This window comes from Podarcis bocagei (genome assembly GCF_964188305.1).
Source record: "Podarcis bocagei genome assembly, chromosome: 10".
In the NCBI taxonomy this organism is placed as follows: domain Eukaryota; kingdom Metazoa; phylum Chordata; class Lepidosauria; order Squamata; family Lacertidae; genus Podarcis; species Podarcis bocagei.
In genome coordinates this window covers 39,602,080-39,618,634 of record NC_138135.1, presented here as the reverse complement: position 1 = coordinate 39,618,634, position 16,555 = coordinate 39,602,080, and the positions used below count along the sequence as shown (strand labels likewise).

Genomic DNA, 16,555 nt, shown 5'->3' with positions numbered 1-16,555 from the left:
GGGTCACCGCTCTGGGGCGTGCCTTTGGCCCACACCTCCATAGGCTTCGGACAGGGCCACGCCCCCCGGAGTCCTTTAACGGACCACCCTTCGTTCACTGGGGGGAGGTGATGGCGTTCCTCCCCCCCACACATCCTCTTAACCCCTTCTTACCAATGCCTACCGCCACCGAGCAGCCGCTCGCCGCCAATACTCTCATGCCTGAATCCACTCCCTTATCCCCTTAGCAATATCCAACAGCCAAACATCGTTACCAGCATCCGAAAGATGCACGCCATCATAACGGTAGAGGGCCTCAAGATTGAAACGAATGCCTGGGTGGCCAATGACCAACCCCCCCAGGGCTGCCACTCTACGCACCACCGCCCGATCCAAGGCTTTCCTAGCCCTATTTATAGCTATCGGGCACCTGCAATCTCTCCAAACCCGCCTCTCCATCAGCGAGGCCCAAATAATTGTGATATTCGGGTAAGCTGCCTTCAGCTCATCGAAGTCGCTAAAAATGTGCCACTGCAAATCAATAGCCTTCCTGTAGGCTAGGTCGTTTTCCCCTAATTGTATAAGTAAAGCGTCTGGGGGGCCCTCTACTGCCGCTCTGGCCTTAACTGCCGGAAGCATCTCGGCCCAGCGCATTCCCCTCCGGGAGACCCAGGAAATGGTGATGTTAGGTGGAAAGCCCAGGCATGGCCCGAGACCGGAATTAATGGCGCGGACCCTGGCCCAATGCACAATACTGTGCCCGATAATCCAGACGCGCACCCCCCTGTCACCTGTAAGAAATTGAGAGAAAAAGGCCACGGTCAATCACCATCACAGATTCTTTCTCAAATAACGTTTGTACGCATCAGACTTCCAACGACCTAAATCCCTAATCCTTTCTGTTGTAAGACCCAGGTGCATTGCCGTGGTGGCTGCTCCAATCCTGAAGGAGTGTGCTGCAAAATCTGCTGCGGGGATGCCGCATGCTGCTAGCGCTAAGCGCATGACCCGCGTGAACTGGTGACGCGTCAAAGGTAAACCATCTGCGTGAATCAATAGAGGCCCTGCCGAGGTGACCCTCAGGGATAAGAAGCGCCTCGTGTCTTTTACTGGACATGGGCCAGGCCTGCCGGTGGCCATCAGCTGAACCAGAGCCCCCCTCCCGTGCTGGTCTGTTTTGGAGCTGCGTATTCGTATTACCAGGTCCTCCCGTGACAGGGTAACATCACTTAAAAGCAAGCCCCGGGAGGAACCGTGCCAACCTGCTTCATAAACTACCTCACCCACGCGCAGAGCTCCAAAGAAGGCAATGGAATACGCCGCTGAAAATAGGCGGGCCTCGTACTTTGACCAGCATAATGCCCGCAATTTTTTATGGATTTGGGAAAGGATGTCGAATGATATCGGCCTTCTTGTATCGCAGTTTGGGGGCTGTAGCCTGCGCCAACCCTCTAACGTCCTTCGTATAACAAAATCGTCACAAGGGTCAGTGGAAAATACCGCCTTGCAAAAGAATGAAATTGCTGCGGCTTGAAGGTTGAGGGTTCTGGGGGCGCGGCCCAAGCGTCTTAGGTAAACTAGGTAAGATAGCACCTCAGGCTTGACGGGAGGGGCATTGCTCTTGATGGTTCGGGTTTTGTCACGGAATTGTAAAAAATCTGACCAAGCCTTCTTATACGATCTCAAAGTGGAAGGTGCCAATGAGGCCATTACTCCCTGAATCACTTCTGGCTCCCAGGCCTCTGGTCCCCATGCCTCAGGTCCCCAAGACTCCACAGATGTTCCGGGAACGGCTGCGGCAGAAGCTGTGCATCCGGTGCCAACGAGCGGAAGCGGTCCATCTGAAAGCGAGATAGGGCGTCCGCGATGTCATTATTTACACCAGGCACAAATTTTGCAGAGAAGTGGATGTTGAGCTCTAAACACCGGAGAACGAAGGAACGCAGGAGGACGCCTACCCTTGGTGACCGCGCGGCCTGCCTGGAAAGTACTGCCACCACGGCCTGATTGTCGGTGTGGAAGCACACCCTATGGTTACTAAAGGTTTCCGGCCACAGGTGCACCGCCACTACTATCGGGAAGAATTCCAGGAATGTTAAATCTCTGGTAATGGGGCCCCCTTGCCAGTCGGCGGGCCAGCGCTGAGCACACCATTGGCCCCTAAAGTAAACGCCAAACCCCTGAGAGCCCGACGCATCCGAATGGACCTGGAAGTCAACCTGCAGTGACAGGTTGTCCTGCCATAGAGAAATGCCGTTGTAGTTCTGCAAGAACTTCAACCAGACTTCCAGGTCGGATTTCACTTCCTTGGATAGGCGCACCCTATGGTGAGGGGAACGCAGCCCTGCTGACAACTTCGCAAGGCGGCCACAAAATGGGCGGCCAGGGGAAACCACGCGGCAAGCAAAATTTAAGTGGCCTAACAGTGACTGGATTTGCCTGAGTGTAACTTTTCTTAGGGGGAGCAGCTGCCGAATCAGGTCGCCAAGCGCGATGAGTTTTTCCTTGGGAAGTTTTGAGGTCTGAGCGACAGTGTCCAGCTCGATACCTAAGTAAACCATGGTCGTAGCCGGACCCTCAGTTTTGTCGGCGGCTAAAGGAACCCCCAATTCCCCTGCTAGTGATATGAAGGCTTCAAGGAGCTCTGAGCACTTAACCCTGCTATTGGCCACGAGGATAAAGTCGTCCAGGTAGTGCGACACGCCCTCGGCGCCGGTTCTAAAGCGAAGCGCCCAGTCCAGGAAGGTGCTGAATGCCTCAAAGGCTGCGCAGGCCACAGAGCAGCCCATGGGCATTGCTTTGTCTACAAAATACGCCCCCTCAAATTTGAAGCCAAGCCACCGGAAATCTTCCGGATGAACTGGCAAGAGTCTAAAGGCCGACTCAATGTCACATTTTGCCAGCAGCGCACCCTTACCGAACTTGCGTATGAGCTGTACCGCTTGGTCAAAAGTGGCATATCTAACTGTGCAGAGTTCCTGTGGTATTGCATCGTTGACGGACCCCCCTTTTGGGTAGGAGAGGTTGTGGATCATGCGATACTCACCGGGCGTTTTTTTTGGGACTATGCCTAGCGGGGATATATGGAGGCCTTCAATTGGGGGGACAAAAAAGGGGCCGGCTACCCTTCCTGCTTTTATTTCCTTACTAATTTTCTTTTGGGCAACCTCGGGCATCTCCCTCACCGATTTTTGGTTTGGAGGATCACTAGAATTGGGGGGATAGGCTACTGGGATCCTGAAACCATTACTAAAGCCCTCCCATAGGTATTGTGCCGCCGTCTTGTTAGGGTAAAGGTCTAAGAGGTTTTTTAGCGGGGCCAACTTGATGGGGGACCAGGCTAAGCCCAGGCTGAAATTACTGTCTGCCACCTTGGGGTCCAAATGGCGCCCCATGGCCACCTCTCGGTCCCTGGTTATAGGCGCCTCTCCCACCCCGAAAGGGCTGCCTCCCTTTGGTGCAAGCAGTGGCAGGGTGGTTACCGAGGCATTTCTCGCACTCGTGGCTGTACTTACAGACAGCCCGTGCACAAACCCCCTTGTTGTACTCCCAGCACAGCCGCCTCTGCTTTGGAGCGGTCTTCCAAGATCTTGACGAATCCTGGGGCTTCTTTTCAACGAAGGGACCCACGTGTTCTGACCAGTAATTCTGGTCCTTCAGGTCCCAGCGCGTGGAAGACAACTGTGATGCATTTCTGCGGAAATCTTCATCATAATTTAGGGCAGCAATATCCCCCGCTAAATCCCGCGCCCGCCTGACATGAGCCAAGTACGCAACCAAATGCATCGCCCGCTTTGGATAAGCCGCGCTGACGACGCCCATAAACACCTGGAACCCGTCCAGCCAGTTGTCAAAAGTACGTTCGGGTCTGGGTGTCCTGTACTTGCGATTACCATACTTGCGTTTCTTCTCCCCCCTACCCATAAGCTTTGCTGGAGGTATCAGTCTGAAAATATCTATGAATTCCCCACTGAGGATCTTATTCCTCTTTCTCGGAGATAAATGAGAGCCTACGATGAAATCCGTAGAGAGATTAGTGGACGTTTTAACATCCTGCAGCAATGCGCCATCCTTCCACTCGAGGGTCCCGTTAAAGGATTTCCTGTAGGAATTGGCCCTCCTCTCATGCACCCATAAAGGCAGGCCCACAGCGTCCTCCCCGTGGCCCCAGTACTCCTCCCTAGGAGCATCGCTATCTGAATCGGAAGAAGAAGAGGTACCTGAATCATCCTCTGAATCCGAATGCCTGCACTTCTTCTTCTTCTTTGAGGTGTGCTTCCTCTTCTCTTTCCTCTTCCCCGAGTGGCTCTCAGGAATGGCTTGATCCGGAACGGCTACCGCCTGCGCTGCTTGCGTCCCCTGGGCTTCCTCGTCGGAAGAAGAACTTGAGGCACCCTCGGCTGGTGCTGACTGCAGTGGTGGGTTCTGAAAGAGACCTGGAACACCTGGATCCTTTTGCAGATTAGTAGTCCCAGGACAATGAACGCAAGCCTTACCCCTCCTGCCTCCCCTCGGGGCCCCTTTTGCCTTGCCCTGGCCGGTCGACTGCGCCCGGGTATTCCTTTTAGGCCGGGGTGTTGACTCCTTGGCTGCATTCAGCGCTGCCACCGCGGCTGCAGAAGTGCCGGGAAGTTGCACCTCGTTAAGTTGTGTGTCTGGAATGAAATCCTGTGTGAACGCTCTTGGTGCCTCCGTCACAGATACCGCCACCACCGGTGCCGCTGTTGATGGTGCCCCTGGCGCCAGCCCTGGTGCCGCTGTCACTTGCGCTGCCGGTGTCGCTGCCCCTTGTCCTGAAGATCTATGCCTATAGAAATCTTGAAACGCTGTGAAAAAATCTGCCAAGGCTTGAGGGTTACTTGGGATTACAAAAGGTTGGGGCTCCTCCTGATTCCCCTGAGGCCCCCCGGCTGCGGTGGAGTTTACTTGGTTACCTTGACCGGACATGATGTGATCTAGATTCTTGCTTATCTTGATCAATGGAACACCAACAACGTAGTACGGCTAATGTGCGTAGCTCAGTATCGTCTGCACTGGCAAAACTTAATGGAATGATAGTTAACACACCCAACCGCTCCTGTTCAGTACTTTGCACTCGTAGAAACACCAGACAATCACTTTAGCTCAGTATTGTCCGCACTCAACCCAGTTGCTCAGAATTGTCCTCCCTGGATGCCCACCAAAGAGCGCTTTATTATATATGTATATGTATTATTGTTATTCTTACTGCTATTAACTATTTATTTATTTGTTTATTTATCAATTGCCGAAATGATTGATTGCAACTATATCGCAATTAAAATTGTTAAAAGCAAGTAAAGCAATGAAGTGTAACGACCAATTAGATGAGTTGGCCAAATGAACCAACTTCCAATTAACTTAAACGGAATAAAGCAACTTAATTATAAAGCAACTTAATTAGCTTGCAATTATATAAGAAGCCGTAACTGCAATACGATAAAGGAGAGGAAATTAGTGAATGCGTGAACTATCCCAAGCCTTCCCTTATATACTATAGAATGTCTCCCGGCAGTCTATAGCCAAAGGCAGTAAAGTAATATCAAACAACGTATTTTAAAACAATAATGCTGTCAGCACTGATGGCTGAATTGCCTTATGGTGAACCTTGCCGCTTTTCTTAATCACTCATTCAAATTGCCAGACAGGGAGTTTTATCAAGCAAAGCAAGGCACCCTAGGAGCCCTCTAAGCTCCTGCAAATAAAACCAAATGAATTTAATTGCCAGATAACTGCAAGCTAATAAAATAAAAGATCTATTTTGATTTGTATAGAAAAGTTTTATTGAATTGTTTTGGCAAAGCAAGACTCCCAGGGGCACCTAAGATCTTAAGCTAAGCGGCCAATTGAGATATTTTATTGGATAGTATAAGTCCTATAGCAAATTAGAAATAATCCTTCTAAGCTCTTCAAGCACTCTGTAAAGATTCCCTGCCACCCGAGGCAGCCCCTTCCTGTGCTGCCGGTATTGTGTGAGCCGAGCTGCTAGCTAGCTCTTTAACACCCCCTTTCACAATGAATGAATTGGTGTTGCTCTATACCTCCTATATTTATTTAAGGAAGGAGTGAGGTAGATAGTCTAGCCCCACGTCTAGCTTAGATCCCACCCGGTTTGCCTAGCCTAAAATGGCCGCCGCCGCCAGGCCACGTGGGCAAACAAAGATGGCGGCCGCAGGCTATCGTTGCCTAGCAACGGAGGAAACTGCTCCCAGCTGTAGTCTCCCAACCGCGAGAATCCACGTCCCAAGGCCAAGCCACGCTGCAGCCAAAGCCCCCCGGCAAAACGGACGCCAACGATAAACAATAGAAGCCCGTGCCCGAAATGCTAGCTCTCCGATGAATCGGGCAGAGCTGAATGGCAGCCTCCGTGCCAAAGCCAAGCCTCGTAAGAGAAACAGCCCGCAACAGCCAGGAAAGCGCCCACCCGGCAAACAAGGAATAAACGCGCTCCAAGGATCAGTGGCTCAACCTCCCACCAAATTCAAACTCCCTAACCCGATACAACCTGTTCCAAGCGGCGTAAGGGTAATCCCCGCAGCGTCACGTGGCTGGCGCGAAGGAGGAAGGCTGCAGGAGGGAGGCTGCTCCGGAGTGATCAGCTGGCTGGCGGCTGCTGGAGCCCAGCAGCTACCGGAGGTTTAGCTGCCGCACGTTGTCAGCGAACGCGGTGCGTGATCCTTCCTCCGCTGCTGGAGACCTACGAGAATAACCCCCCCCCAGCAACCCCAAGTGATTTCAGCTCTTTTGGCTCGCGTTGGAACGGAGCACGCAAGCAAGCAGGCAGATAAAATTCCCTGCAAAATGACCACGGGGCGACAAGAATGCACCGATCGATCGGCGGCTAGGCCCAGGAAGATCCGCGCCTGCTGCGCTGAAGCTCCACGTGTCCGAAGAAAGAAGGCTCCAACGACGACAGGGTCAGCTGCGAAACGTGGGGCTAGCCGGAGAAGAGAGGGCGAGCCCCCTCCGCTCCGGCCCTAAATAGGGCAAGCCACGCCCCCTCCAGCCAGCCGATTGGCTGGCCGGGAGGCGTGGCCGGATGGGATTCCCCTGCTCTCGCGGGGGCTGAGACCAGCCCCCGCTCACGTGGGGATGGGTGTGATGCCCGCAACCCCACCTCCTGGGGCAGGCCCGGAAGTGGCTATGCAACAACCACAGTAAGAGTAGGTTTGATTTACCTTCTAAATGTGGCCAAAGTTCTTAAAGCTGAGGAAAATGTGCCAAAGTCTTACCAGGTCGCGGTGTGGCATAGTGGTTAGGGAGCTGGATTAGGATCTGAGAGACCAAGTTTCAAATCCCTACACAGCCGTGAAGCTCACTGTGTGTCTTCAAACCACTTTCTCTCTCTCTGTCTAACCTAGCTGTCAGGCAGGTCTGGAGTAAGACTTCTAGAGACCCTAAGCACTTAAAAGTTAATGAAGGCTGACTCAACAAAGCATGCCCATTTCCATACACCATGGAGAAAATGAATCAAGACTGTCCTGACACATTATTTGTGCTGCTTTCAGTGCTGTGATCTCTGGGTGCCTAGAACACGGAAGAAAAAACTCTCTGTTTGTCCTCCAACAGGTACACACTAGGAACTTATTCTAAACTTTGTTCACCTTTTCATTGCAGAGGACCAAGCATGTCCACATCTAAACCCAGTGAAAAGTTAGCACAGGTCCTTTCAATTTGGACATCTTTTTCCACCCCTGACATCAAGTATTTGAGAGTATTGAATTGTAATATGTGTATCTTAGTATTAAATGGAGTACCCAGAGTGATGTATAACTGCAGTCAGGATATTGAGCTAACTGCTGGGACTACAACAAAGAAGTATCTGGAATGCTCAGAGTATTACTATTACTATTATTATTTTACATTTAAAATGCAACACTAGCACCTGTTTTAAGCCGAGCCTTAGATGTGCTGCCAATAGTCCTTGGAGAAGGTTGCTTGTTGCCTGGAGCTCACACATGAGTTATCAACTGAAGATCTCCTCAGCATTAGTAGAAGGAAATGATTAGTCAAGGTGCATTCACAGCTGTTTTAGCAGTTTGCTTAACTGCCTGAGGATGAACAACAGCCTGAATCTCCACCCACTGCTGTGACTCTCAAGTCAATCATTCCAAGCAAAGGCTCTTCAAGTGTATTGCCAAATTTCCAACACTGTGTACAGGAAACAATGCCACACACCCGGGAGGTGCAAATGGGCAGCTTCCTGGTTATGATGAGCTGGAACTGACAAGTAAATACGGAACAATGAGGAACCATTAGTGTTGTGTCCTCTGCATGCAAAATGTGGAACCATTGGCCTATACTATGATTTATGTAACTGGTCAAATTTGCATCTCACCACCACCACCACCCCATTTTGTCAATGAGTTCATTGAGGTCTTCTGGCTTCACAGTGATCCTATAAGGTAAGTTCTAAGCTGAGACAAAGTGACTTACTCAACCCCGCCCGTTGAGCTTTACGGTTCAACAAGGGTCAAAAGGTGGGCATTCTGCCATCCAAGTCCAACACTCCAGCCACACTTTCTCTATAGGTAGAAAATAAATGTTAGGAGCAATGAAGGGCAGAGCACTGGGAATATCTTAGAATCATAGAGCTGGAAAGGGAAATGGGAGTTCATACAGTCCAAACTCCCCTCCCTGCTCAATGCCGAATGCAACAATGGCAGATGGCTGATCCTTGCTGAAATACTTGTAGCAGAGAGCCTATTCCACCAGCTCCTCAAGGCAGACTGCCCCATTGTCTTATATAATTAGGACATGTCTTCTAATGCTTATCCGCTATCCTGCCATTTCTACCCATTGATAGTACCTAGACCTGAGCCAAATTTTCTAAGAAGGCACTTCCTCGAAACAAGAAAGCACTGTGCATGCATCTTCAAGCGAACTCAAGGTCAACAAAGAACCAGGCCTTGGCAGACAAAGTTGTCACTCGTATCCAAAAGTTCACCATGTGATAATGGAGAATATACAGATACTGCATTTATTTAAAATACATATGGGAAAATAGACACATACGGTATTCAACAAGAAAAACACTGGTCCTCTCCATGCTTTTTTTTTGCAAGCCTCACCTGCCTGTTGTTCCTGAATGAGGAAGTCTGTGTTTACTTTTCATTCCACTATCTAGAACTCCATTTCTAACGCAACACTGAAAAGGAAGTGCCATGAAATTTCTGTCTGGGTGGAAAAGGTGTGTGCTTCCTCCTTCCGCTTTGCTTCTAGTAACCTATTTCTCATCTTTTCTGGTAACTGTAATATAAGATTTTTATCAGCATCAGATAAAGGAAAAGGAGAAAGGTAGAAACAGCAATGTACCTTTACAGGTGTAAATAGGTAATTGCAAGGATGTTGAGCATTGAGAACTAGATCGTCTGGGTGCTCTCATTTCCTTTCAGCAACATAGACGAAGATGTAAATCATAAACTGCCTGTGAACTTTCTGCAAGGATTTAGCAGTTCAATGTTCAGGATCTGACCACTGTGCAAAAGACTAACGGTTTACTGAACAGACAACACTAGGCTATTGCTTTTTTAATTCCACCATAAAATTATTGAGGAGTGGTCCTAGAAAGTACAGGGAGGAAGGTCCTCATAGCTTCCAAAGACCAAAGTCAAATTGTTTGCAGCAAGCAACCAATTGAAATATGAAGCGGAATTAATAAAATTCCCTTCTAAATTTACAGTGCAGAAAATTGGGCCACCAATTGTTCATCTTGGTGCAAGAGTTGAGCTAACTTTCCTTTAGGAAAAGCTTTAGTTGCAATGAGATCACATGTTCAAAATACTCCATCATATATCATCATTAAGAAAATATAAATTATCTACCTGCTTAATGTATCAGTTGTGATTTACTGTACTATCTAGAATGCAGCTGCATATGTACCATAGGTGTGTATGTATACGTTTGTGTGAAATGCGAATTTTGTTCATGTTGATACCATATTGTGATTCTAAAAGAAGAAAAGATAAGGAACACTCTCATTGTGTCAATGCAATGTGTGATTGGCAACTTACGCAGCTCTTCATTAAAAAAAAAGGTCCCATCCCCCCGCCTTTTTAAAAGTAGCCAGCACTAGAATGATCTGCAGCCATAGGTACCTGATGTGTTAGAACAAGACAGGGTGGCCCAGCCTGTTTTGTCACCTGAGGTGAAACAGGAAGGTGCCTTCATGCCTCTGAAGTCCCCTCACCAAAGCCTCCCTTACCTGGGTCACACAGCGGATTCTGGCGAGATCTCCTGAGATCTTACAGAGCTTTTCAGAAGATTTCTTTGAGCGCACAAGATCTCATGAGATTTCCACAAGCTGTCACAAGACAGCTTGTTGGAAGCCACCACTGTTTCTCTGCCAGCAGCAAAGGTGGTGAGGCAAACATGGTGCCTATGGGGACATTGCCTCTTGAGGTTCTGCCTCAGCCCACATCCCTGATATCTCCCAGCTCTTTCAGGAAAGTCCACAGTCATCTTTCAGTTTCTAAAAGTACAGCTCTAATCAATTTTCTTTGTCACCTTCTCCAGTTTCAGGGAGATGAGAGTGAATCTGCTAACCGCTGTCTGGATGAGCTATTTGCTGACTGGGTTATGGGTAACATTTGCTTCCAAAGGCTTTGGGCAGGAGTTCAGCGCTTCTCTGTTGTGAACATAAGAAGCTGCTGTATGCCATTCACCCTTCTAGCTCAGGATTGCCTCTTCTGACAGGCCGCAGCTCTGCAGGGTCTCAGGCAAATATCTTTGCCAGCCCTGATACCAGAGATCCTTTTAAAACTGGAGATGCCAAGGAGTGATTCTGGAACAAAGCCATCGCTCAGTGGTAGAGCAAATGATTTGCATGTGAAAAGTTCCAAGTTCAATCCCTGGTACCTCCAGGTAGGGTTGGCAAAAATTCCCGTATGAGCTTCTGCCAGGCAGTGTCAAAAACACTAAGCCAAGTGGACCTCTGCTCAGACTTGGAACAAGGTTGTGTTGCCATGACCTTCTGCATACAAAGTATGCAAGCTGCATCCTCTCTCTGCACCAGCACTATTGGGCTGATCATTCAAACCAAGGACTAATTTCTAAAGGCCTCTGCAGACTCTCAGGCAAGAGAGACCTGTGCCCGTCCCACAGCCTGATGGGGGTTGGGGAATGGAAGAGGTACTGATATAGAATCAAGCTGTGCATGTGCAGTAAAGAGACAGGGCAAACATGTCAGCTGAGCAGAGGTTAATATTTTTCAAACATACTTCCCGCACCAGGCGCACTAGAAAATGGTTAATTAAAAAGCTGCAAACCAAGGGAACCTCGTCACCTCTTTCCCTTCCATTGCTACCTACCTTGCAATGGAGGTTCCCTCCTGTTTAATCTCCCCTTGCTAGTCTCTCTCCCCCAGATACACAGTGCTTTACATATAAAGTACACGGAATGCACAGCTGCATCTCGAGATGCAGGGAATGGGGCTGAGAGTCCTCCAAAAGGGTCAGATTTAATCTGAGGAGCCAAATTCTGCATCATGTGCAAGCCATGAAATTATTCTGTGCTGACTTTTCAGCCTGTGTTGGGAAAGACGTATGGATCCAGAATTGGCCTCCACAGTTGCTTACGGACTCACTGTTAAGACGGTGTTCATGGCATGGAAGACAATCTTACTTGGCTACAAGTGATCGCCGAAGAAGAAGTGTCCTTGACACCTCTTCAATTTGTCTGTAAGATCATTGCCACCTAGCATTTCTATGGCAGTATGGCAGGGTTCCTGTACATTTAACAGTCGTTCAACAGAAAGGGGTTACAATGGTGTAGCTTTCCCCATCAGTACATCATCTCCATACAAGATGACAGTTCACCCCCAGGATGGAGAACCTTTGGCCTTCCAGGTCCCTCATCTCTGCTTTGGCTGCTGGTGTTCTCTGCATCATGCCGCTGTTAAAGGGAACAAGCATCCTGATGGAACATTTAAAAGGCAGTGCTTCCCCCCCCCCCTCCAGAGTCCTCAAGCCCAAAGCTGTCTAAATATGTATAGATGAACTTTTACCTCAGATGCCATGTGATAAATGGGTCCTTAATATTTCCCGGCTTAAGCAGATAACCGCAATATCTGTTAAAATGTCACTCACAAACGTTCTAGCATGCCTGGAATCCAAGACAGTGAACTATTTAGAGTTTGCATATACAGTTTATACAGTGAGTTGTATGTTTAATATAATGATCATGCTCACTTCTCCCTATCACTCCCTCCAGTAAAGCTGTTTTATGGTACTCAGTTGTTTATATTCCAGATATGGGGATGACATATTATTCTGCAGAATTTTCAGGATATTTATTTTTCTACTTTTCAAGAGGAGACTTTATAATAAGTTTCATGGGCTTAATGTTTACAGCCCTGCCCACTTAAAGACATATTAAATTAATAAAGTCTAGGAAACCGTTGAAGCTTTTCAAGTCCTCCTCAGTTAGCGAACAAGACTCAACAGTTTTAAAAGGGCCCACCGTGCACTCTTGTGCTTTTTCTGTCTCGCCTTAGGAAGAAGAACAGAGTTGTTAACACCTGTTCTCACCCAGCAGTTTGGCATTTGAAACTGACTGCACTGTGTTAAATTTAAGCTTGACTGTCAAAACCTTCCAGCATAATCACTTGCTTAACTGGGCCCCAATTCCCAAGTACAATAACAAATCTTTCTTGCTAGCAGACTTGATCGCTGAAGAACTGGAAATATTTGCCTTCAGACTTTGTAAATTCTAGTGCATGTTAGCTGTGCATCTGTGGCCGTGATTCTCAGATAATTCACTCAGCAGAAATCAGCAGGCTGGGATTGCAGCCCTCAAATGACAATTTCTCCCCAAATGTTTAAAATGTTCATTATTTGGGGTAGGTTAGGGTATTCTGAAAATGAATATGTAATATTCAAACCTTACATTTTTTACAGAAGGGATTTATGTATTGATGTCCAGTTTCCAAACATTAAGCCACAGAAAGAAATTATTTGGGCATCAACCTTGTACAGTTCTGTTGACCTAGCGGCTTAGTCATGCTGGCCACATAACCCGGAAGCTGTACACCGGCTCCCTCGGCCAGTAAAGCAAGATGAGCGCCACAACCACAGAGTCGTCGTCAACTGGTCAGGGGTCCCTTTACCTGTATACTTCTTCTTAATTGTATTTCACTATTAATATGCTTCTTTTTAATTGTATTTCAGTTCAACAATTACTTTGATAAAATACGTATTTTGTTATTTGCAAATGGCTTTAGATACCTATTAGGCCCATAAATTACCATATAGCACATATTCAACACAAAAAACAAAAAAAAAATTGTTGTTGAATAAGGACAGCTGAACATATAAAGGGCCCCATTACCATCAGTAGCTGAGGGCCTCATCAAACCTAAATCCAGCCGTGTTGGGGATAGCAACTATTAAAATTGGAACTTGCAAACTTCAAATCCCTCATAGTTCTCTGGGTATGCCCAGTGCTCCTGCCAGCTAGCAAAGGAAATTTTGCTCTACATGTCCTTTCTGACTCTGCCAAAGCAGGACCAAAAATGTCTGTAGCAACATTTCAAATAGGTTGGGAGTTACTTTTTTTAATAATAATAATAAGAAGAAGAAGCAGATGAGCTGCTGCATTCTCTTGAGGACCAGTGTCCTGGCAAAGAACCAATCAGAACACATTGCACTCTGTCTTACCTATTCCTCACTTGGCACCAAGAGGGCAAAATAATACATAAAGTCAGTTTTAAAAATAGTAGGTTTCTTACACAAGGTGACCTATTTACAAATACAGATAAATATAAAATGTTCATCATCATCATTTGGCCTATTCCTTCTTGATGTAACAAAGCTATATAAGAGCACAGAACATGCTGTCTCCATTTTAGCAAAGTGACTCAAATAAGAAAGCCACAAAAGAACAACGAAGAAGCGTGCAGTTAGATCCAAACAGCCTGCAGCAAGATAACTCTGAAAAGAGATTGCAATCAGTTTTGCACGGGCTGTGGTAAACTGGAGAAGATGAAAGGAGGAAAACTGTTAAAGCAGAAATCAATGTAACTTGTGATACAAATGAAACAGGAGCCCCTGGCATCTTGAGACACAGGATAGATCTTTGTCAATTGGGAACTACTAAACTGTATGTGAATCTGGACTTGTATATCCATGACATACATATTTAAATATACACCTTCACTTTTTTCTCTCTACAATGCTTAAAAGGCGTGAGGCAAACTGTATCACGTAAGATGTTCTCCAGTGGCGCAGTGGGTCAGTGAGTCTGACTCTTAACCAGAAGGTTGGTGGTTCAAGCCCACCCAGGTATGGTTGTGGTCAAGATTCCAACTCTATGATTCCATAAGAAGCCTAGGTCTGGGTTTCCCAAACTGGTCCACAGCCTACTAATGGCCCTTGAGCTTCATTCAGGTGGTCTGCAGCATATCTGCAGATTTGGGGTTGAAAATGGGAGGCAGCATATTCATCACATTAAATAGTTATACTGCTTTGACTTGTACTTTTATTGGCTCCTTGTGCTCCAAAATCTTCTCTGCTTTTGTGCTGTAAGCTACAAACAGAATTGCAACAGACTTTGCACACATTGGCTTCTTTGTGTGCAGACTTCCTTCTGTGTTCTGTGCACCATACCTTGGGACAATTCCCACTCCTTCTCTTCCCCTTCTTTTCTTCCCCAATGCATTTCATTAGAGTGAAAAGAAAGAAAGAAAGAAAGAAAGAAAGAAAGAAAGAAAGAAAGAAAGAAAGAAAGAAAGGTCCATTGCTATTTTTCTAGAAAAAGAGGTGTCAGAACTCACCATAAACACCTCCCTCATTCTCTTAGAACAGCAATAGCACCCATGAGAGGTGCTGGAACTAAGTGCCAGTGAGTTCCAGCTGAAAAAAAAGTCCTGGAAAGGTCTATAAACCAGGAACTGAGGAGGTCTACTTTTTCTATTGTTCCAGTCTGCCCTCTCCCACCTAATCCTAATTTGTTCAGCTCATTTGAACTGGTTTTCTCCCTGCCAACTCTGATAGAGAAAGACAGCCAGAGAGACAGGAAGAAAATTGCAGTTTAAAGGAGTAATAACAAGTTGTTTTCAATCTAAGCACTAAAATCACCCATATAAGTACAGTATAGAATGCAAATGTGTAGTAGTACCTTGTTCATATAGATCAGTAGTAGGGAACCTCTGTTTCACAGGCCAATCTTGGCCTGCGATCGGTTCAGTTTGGTCTGTGAGGCCATTTCCCCAAGACATGGCATTGGGGAAGTTATTGATTTCAACTTCAATACAGTGGTACCTTGGGTTACGAACTTAATTCGTTCCTGAGGTCCATTCTTAACCCGAAACCGTTCTTAACCTGAGGCACGCTTTTGCTAATGGGGCCTCCTGCTGCCGCCGCACTGGCGGCAGGCGATTTCCATTCTCATCCTGGGGCAAAGCTCACAACCCGAGGTTCTACTTCTGGGTTAGCGGAGTTTGTAACCTGAAGTGTTTGTAACCCGAAGCGTTTGTAACCTGAGGTATAACCCACTGTACTGTTTGCACCTGCAAAAGTTTCAGAGTGGACATCCTACTTTGTTGCCAATTGGTGCATGTCCCATGACTTCCTATTGAAAGTCTGCATCTTTTCCTACCACAAATGCAAGTGTACCCCTTGTTGCGAAGCACCCCTTAAATTCAGTTTTTGCACCTGAGAAGGAAATTCTATTTTGGCCTGTACAGAACCTTGCCAAAAAAGTGAATTGCAACATTATTGATTGCTGGCTTTTTTCACTGTAATTTTTTTGCCATCATCCCTTATCATCTGTATGTTTAATGTTTACAAAAGAGCACCAGACTTCTTCTGGAAGTTATAAACCAAAATATAGTCATCTAAAATGCCACTCCTTCACGCCTTCCTTCCTTCCTTCCTTCTCTTCCCCACAATAACTAATCGAGTACAGTAGTTTCAATGATCTAAGGCTCCCACCTGAAAAGCCACACAGATAAGTTCACCTCTCTCCAACACATACCTGGACAGCAGAATAACGATGCATTTTTAGAAGCCATTTCTCAAAGATTTAGGAGAAGCTTTCTGACTGGAAGCCATCTGAGTGGAAATGCTGTAGCTTTACAAACAAACAAACAAATAAGGGGGGAACCCACAAGGTAAGAATCAGGCCAAAGCAATTAAAGATGTACTGTTCAGCAAGCTTCTAGTTTATGTTCTCTTTAAAGTTCTACAGTGGATTATTTCACTAATATCTGGTTTCACTTACAGCGATACAAAACAAGCTTTAATTGCATGCACCTCAGTAGAAAAAGGAAGCGTCAACTGATCCAGAAATCCTCATTCTCACAGTAATCGGGTAACTGCCTTTGGAAATGGTACAATTTCTGCTGGCCAGGCTTCAGTTTTCACCTGAGAGGGGGAAAGGCCTTTTGCAAGCAGTCTTTTAAACAAACTTGAGTGACCTTCTGTGTATGCGGGTTTAATACTCTGTCCTTTAAGTTGTCAATTTGCTTTCCACTCAAGATATTGAGACTGCGGAGCCTTGAGACAAAATTTCCCAACCATCACTGCTGTGGCCTTTATCTCTGACCTAAGGTGCTTTCCAG

The 16,555-nt window shown here is 46.8% G+C and overlaps 1 protein-coding gene and 1 long non-coding RNA gene across 2 annotated transcripts in view; one reads left to right on the top strand and one right to left on the bottom strand.

Annotated features, from left to right (window-relative positions):
• The window catches only part of LOC308596143, a 76,945-nt gene extending 65,303 nt beyond the window's left edge, over positions 1–11,642 (top strand). Inside the window, exon 3 of the long non-coding RNA XR_014012359.1 lies at positions 11,522–11,642. This is a non-coding gene — a long non-coding RNA (uncharacterized lncRNA). The remainder of the gene's footprint in view (positions 1–11,521) is intronic.
• LOC308596720 (uncharacterized protein) lies at positions 314–4,409 on the bottom strand. Its single transcript, XM_081211909.1, has 2 exons — positions 1,693–4,409; positions 314–770 (listed from the first exon to the last, which is right to left on the bottom strand). Exon 1 carries the CDS (start codon positions 3,372–3,374, stop codon positions 1,701–1,703), a length of 1,674 nt encoding a protein of 557 aa, XP_081068035.1. The 5' UTR covers positions 3,375–4,409; the 3' UTR covers positions 314–770; positions 1,693–1,700.
• Positions 11,643–16,555: the final 4,913 nt, after the last annotated feature.